The sequence below is a fragment of the Lactuca sativa genome, chromosome 8 (assembly GCF_002870075.4).
Source record: "Lactuca sativa cultivar Salinas chromosome 8, Lsat_Salinas_v11, whole genome shotgun sequence".
NCBI lineage: Eukaryota > Viridiplantae > Streptophyta > Magnoliopsida > Asterales > Asteraceae > Lactuca > Lactuca sativa.
In genome coordinates, this window is record NC_056630.2 from 71,081,385 (window position 1) to 71,090,316 (window position 8,932).

The window sequence follows — 8,932 nt, forward strand, 5'->3', positions numbered from 1 at the left end:
TTGGGGGTTGTTTAAAAACAATGATTTTTCCTTAATTAAAAATGAAAAGTTTTATTGTGATTTTGGGATTTCACATAAATCATGGAAAATTAGCATAGTACCCTCGATAGATGGGTTAGTAGCCGATATAGAGTATTTTATACGTTATTTTACCATAGTTGTTGAGGAACGAGGCTAGATGATTTTGTTTGGAAATCTTATGGAGAGGGTATGTTATTCCGATTATATTTAACTCATGTTAATTATGAGGTTGGTATAGATAGAGAGTTGTTCGAGTGAAATATAACTTCATTTTTCCATGTAATGAATTGACTCCAATGGATTTCATGAATGAAAGTAAAGTATGTCATCAAGGATTGGTTGAGGAAGATTATTTTCCCCTCCTTGGTGTAGAGGATATGAAGCTTAAGCAACCTAATGCTTGGGTGAAGTGCCAGATGAAGATACTGGGATCAACTAGTTTTACTCTATTTTAAGCCTTTTATTATGCTTCCAAGACAATTATAATGCTTGTGTTGGATAATATGTGTTAAAAATTAACCATTTTGGTATTTTGCATATATTTTGTTAAAGTACTATTATGTGGATGAGGTCGTGACACAACTCATTCTGTTAGGTAGAGCATGATTTTGAGGACGGTGCATAACTAAAGATAAAGGCATGGCAAAGTTGAGTGTTGAATGTATGATAGAATATAGCCGACTACAGAAGCTAATGTTAAGATTGAGTAATGCATGTTTTCCATTGCCAATACTAGAATGCGTTGAGAATGAGAGTTTATTTTTGATATTACCAAAACCGTCTTCCTTTTCCATTGTTGGAATAGACATGTTGAAGGACATTATGTCAGAGAAATATTATATTGTAACCATGCTTTAATAACTCCATGGCTGATAATAGCAAGATAAAGCAAAGTAGTCTTAGATTGTTCATTTATAGAAACTAATAAGAGTTAGCTAATGGTGGAGCACAAATTCCAAGGGTGGGAATTAGATGTTGAGAGCAGGGTCAAAGGATAAGAATGAGCCAAAAGTTGTGTTGGATCCAAAGATTAGGCAGGAGTTAGAGGTTGTGCATGACATAAAAGTTAGGTAGGAGTGAGAGGTTGGGTATAACCCCAAGGCTTGGTAGGAGGTAGAGAAAAAGCCAAATAATGGGAAAGATCCGGAGGGTGAGCAAGAGTTGAAGGTTAAGCATGACCTAAAGGATGAGTAGGAGACTTAAACTGAGCGTGATTCAGAAGCAAAACAGGTGCCGAAAGCTAAATAAGACCCAAAGGGTGAGCAAGAGCCAGAGGCTGAGCAGGGTCCAAAGACAAAACAAGAACAGATTAGTATCTAAAGGCAGAGCATGAGCCAGGAGCTGGTTAAAAACCAGAGGGTGAGCAGGATTCGAATGTCGAGTAGGGTGACGAGGCTAAGTAGGAGTCGAATGCCGAGTAGGGTGTCAAGCTGGGTAAGAACCAAATGTTGAACAATGAGTAGATAATTGATAGGAGTCGAAGGTTGAGCATGAACTAATTGCTGAGTATGAGTTAGAGGTTGGGCAGGGTCTGAAGATGGAGTAAGAGCTGGAGGATAGGCATGAACCAAAGGTTGAGTAAGAGCCAAGGGCTTGATAATACCCAGAGACCGAGCAAGATTCGGATATTGCACAAGATGTAGAGGTTGCTAGCACCTAAAGGCTAAGTAGGTTCCGTAGTTGGAGTGTGAATCAGAGGCTGGGAAGGAGTCGAATGTTGAGTGGGGACCGGAGGATTATCAGGAGCCGAAGGCTGAGCAGGATCCAGTGACATAAATTGAGTAGGAGTGGAGGCTGAGCAGGACCTAAAGGTTGAGTAGTATCTAGATGCTAAACATGTTCCAAAAGTATAGTAGGAGTCGATGGTTGGGTAGGAACCAAAAGCAAAGTAGGATTTGGATACTAGGTATGGTGTTGAGGTTGAGTAAGACCTAAAGGTTAAGTAGGGTCCTTATGCAGAGTAGGAGTTGAAGGTTGGGCATGAACCGAATGGTGAGCAAGATTTGAAGGATTGGCAGGAAATGGAGGCTAGGCATAACCATTAGTAACTTGTATCATACATCTCCACAATATGTTTGGTGAGTTGTGTATACATTACACCGATAAACATGAATTTAATTTGTGTCTATATGTGTTTATACATGTTTATGCGTGTTTATACATGTTGCGTGTCTCGTGTTTATATGTGCCGTGTGTCAACACGGTTTTAATTCGTGTCTATACTTGTTTAAACATTTAAATTCGTGTTTGACACGGGTAAAATACGAAACAGAAATTTAAATTTTGTGTCAACACGAATAAGCATGAAACATGAAGTTCTAAAACCCATACACAGAAAACTCACGACTTGTGAATCTTATCGTATATCAAATTGTCGAGTCTACATGTAACACAAGTTAATGTACTATTTCATTTGTCTACGTTTGTTTTACTGAAACATAATACTCCCGTTAACCAATGGGCGCAATATTACAAATTTTAATTATTTATTGACATTATCATCCATAACCTTCTTTTATTTACTCAAAATACAAGATTATTCATACATATTTATGTGGTTGATATAATTATATCGGGTAAAAGCTAGTATTCTCTTTCCATTAAATCTGTTGTGTTGAATGAACAGATCAGTTACAGTAGTACAATGAATGAAACTTAATATAACCGTGTCGCTTGTAATTGCTTTACTCAGTGCACCTAAGGCAAATCATGAGCAATCCCATATTAGATTCTTGTAAAAAAAACGATACAGTAAATTATGCCGACATTATATATACACAATAAGCATAATATATTAGGGCAAAGAAAGGGGTAGAAACATTGAACCTTGTTGAAATCATGATAGACACCACTACTAATACTATAGTTGGTATGATCTCATGATCATAAAGTTAGTGGTGATAGGATTGTTGAATCTTATACCACATTTAAGGAAATCTTTGAAAAAGAGATATGTTGAAATGTCAATGTCTTTGACTTCCCCTATGGGAAACTTTACCTATTCATATGATTAAGTGGTGTGCACTCAAATTGTAAATGTATTTACCATGATTTCAGGTAATAATTGTTTGTTTCACAAGTGTTGGGATCATTTTATTTTTATTATAACTTTATTTTTGTTAGTTTTTTAAAACTGAAATAATCAGAATTCAGAAAGCAGGTAAAGTATTTAGTGTATTTTTGATTTTTTATGCCTTGTATTGATTAGTGTTGGTACATATGTTCTTAATCTCGAAGTAACCTTTTATTCTAATTATGTTGCCATTTGTGAAATTGTTTTTAATAGGTTTAGTGTTTTTAATGAAATAAACGTGTAAAACAAAATGTCAAACCTCTTGTAAACCATATATAACTTTTTTACTTCAACATATTCATAAATGTTTTGTTTTTATTACTCGTACTTATATACTTCGATTATTTGTTTATTTTTTGCTAGGATGTAACATATGCATAATCTCAATCTGAAGTATGATACTACGTATATCTTTGATGTCGTGATTGTCTATCAAATACTCAATAGCAAACTATTAACAAAATTTAATTATTAATAATGTCGTGACATACATATACGTACATCCTATTTTCATATATACATATATGTATACACATTTTTTGTCAATACTTTAATAATTTGATTGTAATTTACATATTTATATGGTTTGATTTTAGTTTATTTTATACATCGATTAAAACTGTTTTACTAATTTTATGTTCTAATTTTGCAAGTAGATCTTAACCTATGAGTAAATACTTGTTTTATATTTTAACATAGCTACTAGTTGACATATATATAAAAGGCTATAATATTGTTTAGGGTTTATTGGGAAGATAAACCTATTATTGCAATTGACCTACTGTTTAATTTTTTCATGGAAAAATAACTTTCAAAAAGTTTCTTGGAAAGAAATGTAAATTAGTATTTTACTTTATTTGATCATTTAAGCATAGTATTTCCTTTAGCTTTGAAACTTCCATACTTTGCTTTCTATAGATTTTTACTAAGAATAATAACTTTTAAATATGAAACAAACCTTAGAATTAAAGTTACATCACCTTCTAGAAGAATGGAACTACGATTCATATTATAACATGAGAACGTGTACAAAACTTGATCAGTTCAATTCCCCTCTGATTATGGCAATACAACAGGTTCGATCCTCCAAATGTCACGTGCGTATTGATGTATAGTCCGGTCACTACTAAATTTGTATGAACCAGCAGTGTTCAAGATCGACATCTTTGTCCATTTCTGCCACATTTACGAATTAAAAATTTAAAAAAAAAAAAAAATGCTTATTGACAGATTTTAAGCCCAATTCTTATGGTAATATTTATTTATTACTCACGTTTTGGTCTCTATATGCCTTATCAACCTCCTCTTGACACTCAATATAAGCAGGAAAATCTTTTCCCACAAGAAAATAATCAGCTCGACCATATCCTTCATTCCCTTCCAATGATCCCATGAGTTCATCATAACTGTTTCGCCCAAAAACACCACTTCTCACGTATTCCTTCACCTCCTCAAATCGTGGATCGGGTACAAACTAAACAAGTGAGAAATACATTAATCAACAAACACTAATTAATATTTTCGTTATTTGTTTTAAGGGTAAATTAGTCTTTTTATTTATAAGCTCACCTTCCCCTCGGATCTCTCCTTTCGTAAACCAGAAATTTCATGAGCTTCAGCGCCAAAAAGAAAAAAGTTCTCTTCTCCAACTTCTTGTCGTATTTCAACGTTAGCACCATCCAGAGTTCCAATTTGGATGCACCCGTTCATCGCAAACTTCATGTTGCTGGTCCCACTTGCCTCCATTCCAGCAGTGCTAAGAATAAAAAATAAAAAAAAAAAAAAAAAAAAAAGCTAGCAACATTTATTTCAAACATAAAAAGTAAAAAAATAAAAAAAAAAATGATAAATCATAATTAGGAATATGCCTGATGTGTTGGGATAGATCACTTCCCGGAATCAGAACTTCGGCTACTGTCACATTGTAATCCGGGACAAACACGACCTAAAATAAATTTAAATTTTGAATATTTCAGTGACATGACCATTTTCATTTTTCCCAACAACAAAAAATAAATAAATAATAATAATAAATATGTACACCTTCAGGAGATCTCCAATGTCAGGATCATGGTTTACAGTAGCACCAACATCGGTGATGAATTTCACGATCCTTTTGGCTTGAACATATGTAGCGAAGGCTTTTCCTCCAAATATACATACTCGAGGAACAAATTTCTCTTTTCTTTCATCACTTTTCATTTCCTTCATCTTTTTATATCTGTAAACAATTCCCAAGATATTCAACAGCTGTCTCTTGTATTCATGAATACGCTTCACTTGCACATCAAACATTGCATCCGGGGAGACAAGATATCCGGTTTTTTCCTTCAAAAAAGACACGGTTCTCTCTTTGTTCATCCTTTTGGCTTTCCTCCATTCGGATTGTAGTTCTTCATCATCAGCGAACTGTAAAATAACAAATAATAAAACTAAAATTGTTAATTACTTGAAAGAATGAATGCGAAAGATAAAATATGTAATCCCACCTTTTTAAGTTCAATTAGCTTTTCGGTATTTAACACCCAATCTTCTGTTCTTGTCCACTTGGTTATGATTTTACTTAGCTCTGGATTACAGAAACTCAACCATCTTCTTGGTGTCACCCCGTTTGTCTTGTTTTGAAACTTCTTAGGCCATAGCTGCATTACAAAAAGGGTTAAATCATAAATACAAGAAATAGGTAAATTTATTTACTTATTAAAATTTATATTACCTTATAGAAGTCATTGAACACTTCGTTTTTCACTATTTCAGTATGGATTTCTGCAACCCCATTGACAGCGTGTCCACTAACTACACATAAATTAGCCATTCGCACCATTTGTGGAAGCTTTGGGTCCGGATCAAATGTCACTTTTGCCCTAATATCAACATCATTATTTTCAGTTTTTGGTAATTCTGTTACTTCTTCAGAACTCTTTTCTTCAAGTGAATCAACAATGATGATTTCTTCAGGCTTAACAAGCAACTCCAAGATGGAAGCAGGTAGTTCAATGTTTTCCAAAACTCTCATTTGCTTCAGTTTTTCTTTCAGCAATTCAAGGTCTTCAGTCCCATACTCAGCAATGATGGTATCAATCAACTGAGCAAAAAAAATTACCATTTGGTTTTGAGAAAAATAAAAGATGATTCCATAAAAAAAAAATACCTCTTTGTCAATCATTTTTATTATCTCAACATGGCGAGGAAGTAGTTCTTGAAGAAGATTCAAACTCCACTTCTCTAGAGCCTCAGGTAAAACAGTGTGATTTGTGTATGCCACAGTTCTGCAAGATGTTGATGAATACTCATTAAACTTTTGTACTTTTATATTTTTCTTATTAAAACATTCTGCTCTTAAAAATCTACCCAATTACATCAGTAAAAAAATGTTTTTTGTATTTGGATGACATGTTTGTAACATGGTAAGATTGTTTGAAGTACAATGTTGTAATAGGAAGAAATGAAAGTAGGATTGATATAACAATTAACAAACAAATAAATGAAAGTATGTTGATATTTCATGTATTTGGTAATTACAAACTTCACCTTTGAGTGATTTCCCATGCTTCTTTCCATTCCAAACCCTTGAAATCCATTAATATTCTTAACAACTCTGGTATGCAAAGTGTGGGATGAGTGTCATTCATCTGTACAGCAACTTTTTCAGGAAATTCATTCCAATCTAATGATTCCCCTGATCTCCTTTCAAATCGTGCTATTATATCTTGAAGAGAAGCAGAACATAGTGTATATTGTTGCTTCAATCTAAGAATCTTCCCCTCAAGTGATTCATCTCCAGGGTATAAAATGTAGCAAATCTGATAGAAAAACATAATGGATCTGTTTAGTTGGAAGGAATGGAATTAGCCATTCCATTCCTTCTCTGATTCCATCCTATCAAACACTAATAAAACTTAAAAAAACAAACCTTCTCTGCTTTTTTTAATGCTTCATATGCTTTGGCATGGTTTCCATCATTAAAAGCATGTAAATCGAAATTTTCTGGTCCAACTTTTGTTGACCATAATCGTAGGTTGATAGTTGTTTTGGTTTTATATCCAGGTATTGGGACATCATATGCAACAGCCATGATATCTTCTCCACCAACCCATGTCTTATGTCCATCTTTCCCCTTGACAACTTCACCATAAAACTTTATAGGATAAGTGACATCATTCCTTGGTACTTCCCAAGGATTTCCCATCTGTAAAATATGGTAAAAATATGTTTATAAGATGCAGAAAAGGATAATTATGTATTTGAAGAATGTCAGGTAATGATTGAATGAAAACCTCAAGCCAATTTTCTGCAACTTCTTCTTGACCATCTTTTGTAATGAGTTGCTTAAAAAGTCCATATTTGTAACGAAGACCATAACCCCATGCAGGGTAACTAAGTGTTGCTAAGGAGTCTAAAAAGCAGGAGGCGAGTCTACCTAAACCACCATTTCCAAGTGCTGCATCTGGCTCCTGTTAACTACTAATTGATTAAGACACTTGTAAATAGAAATTAAGTAATTAAGAGTTCCAAATTAAATGTCAAATTATGTACCTAAGACGCCATGTGATAATCATTAATAAATACTATAATAAGAAAAACTTAAGTACAATACTGTAAAATCTAATAAGCTCACCTGCTTAGCAACATCCTCCAGATCATGACCTAGTTTCCTTAAAGCTTCAGCATAAGCTCCTGAAAGCTCTAAATTACCAATGGCATTTAGCAATGCTCTGCCCTATATATGAAATTCAAGAAGAAGAACATTAAAACAACATATCCACTAAGAAGTCAACATGGTGATACATTAGAAGACTACAACAAACCTGAAGAAACTCCATAGATAAGTAATATGCCTGCTTCACATTCATCTTTTCATGGAAATTGTATGTGGCATTCCAATTAGTGATGAGCATATCACGAATGCTTTCAGCAGTAGCATAGTATGCTTTTGGAAGCTCAAATTTGTCTGGAGAGAATGATGGTGTGAACTCTGCATGGTATTTGATGCTTGATATAACAGATTCAGAATCAGGGACAAGAATTCCATTATCTAAAGCATCTGTTGTTTCTGCATGACAAAAAAAAGCTTAAAATCTTTACCATTACATTGGAATTATGATGATAGCTTGCAAAGAGGTAAACTTGGAGTAAAAGCATTATTTAAGAGTACTAAAGTTGCATATGGAAGAGTACTAGGCTCAAATTCTGAAATCAAACATGAGGCTCTGTTTTCTCTTTAATGAAGGGATTATATAATTCACGTTTTTATGTTTAAAATCAGTCAAAAATAAGTGAAGCTATCGATATTAACACTAGATTTCTTAGACTACTTGCATATAATCTTTTTGCTGTTTAAATTGGAGAGAAAAACACGTTCAGCTGCGCAATTGTACAATAAAAAACTGTTCCATTGACATTGCAAGTTATACTCGAAGATATAAAAAAATAACCTCAAGAGAGCAATCCTGAACAATTAAAAATCATCAAAACTGAGAGATATACAATGTAAATGTAACTAATAACACCTTGAATCGACTGATCTGGAGAATTTTGAAGCCGTTGATTTCTGCTAGCGACGTTAGTCACAGCGAAATTCCTTCCTCTAGGGCGTATCCTCCTGCTCAATTTGAACTTCAACAACAACAAATTTTTGGAGTGTTCGCTATTGAAACTGGAATCGACTATGCTTGATTTTGAAATGTAGCTCGTGGCAGAGAAAGATGAAGCTGCCATTGTTACTGATACTCTCCCCACTTTCTCACTCTACAAACTACTGATATCAAGAATGGAGAGAGAGAGAGAGAGAGAGAGAGAGAGAGAGAGGGAACGAGTGGAGAAAAATGGCGATCATTG

General features: G+C 34.0%; 1 protein-coding gene across 1 annotated transcript; it reads right to left on the reverse strand.

Annotated features, from left to right (window-relative positions):
* Nucleotides 1-4,013: 4,013 nt before the first annotated feature.
* On the reverse strand, nt 4,014-8,932 carry LOC111902643 (alpha-1,4 glucan phosphorylase L-2 isozyme, chloroplastic/amyloplastic). Its single transcript, XM_023898457.3, has 14 exons — nt 8,605-8,932; nt 7,903-8,147; nt 7,713-7,814; nt 7,372-7,548; nt 7,008-7,283; nt 6,626-6,897; nt 6,246-6,363; nt 5,811-6,179; nt 5,584-5,736; nt 5,138-5,503; nt 4,963-5,039; nt 4,664-4,850; nt 4,368-4,568; nt 4,014-4,270 (listed from the first exon to the last, which is right to left on the reverse strand). Exons 1-14 carry the CDS (start codon nt 8,810-8,812, stop codon nt 4,154-4,156), a joined length of 2,868 nt encoding a protein of 955 aa, XP_023754225.1. The 5' UTR covers nt 8,813-8,932; the 3' UTR covers nt 4,014-4,153.

Coding starts and splice junctions, on each gene's coding strand:
- LOC111902643 (XM_023898457.3), bottom strand. CDS start 8,812: ATGGCAGCTTCATCTTTCTCTGCCACGAGCTACATTTCAAAATCAAGC. Junction 6,180..6,245: donor TAAAAATGATTGACAAAGAG/GTATTTTTTTTT, acceptor TTTTTTGCTCAG/TTGATTGATACCATCATTGC. Junction 5,737..5,810: donor TGTTCAATGACTTCTATAAG/GTAATATAAATT, acceptor TTTGTAATGCAG/CTATGGCCTAAGAAGTTTCA.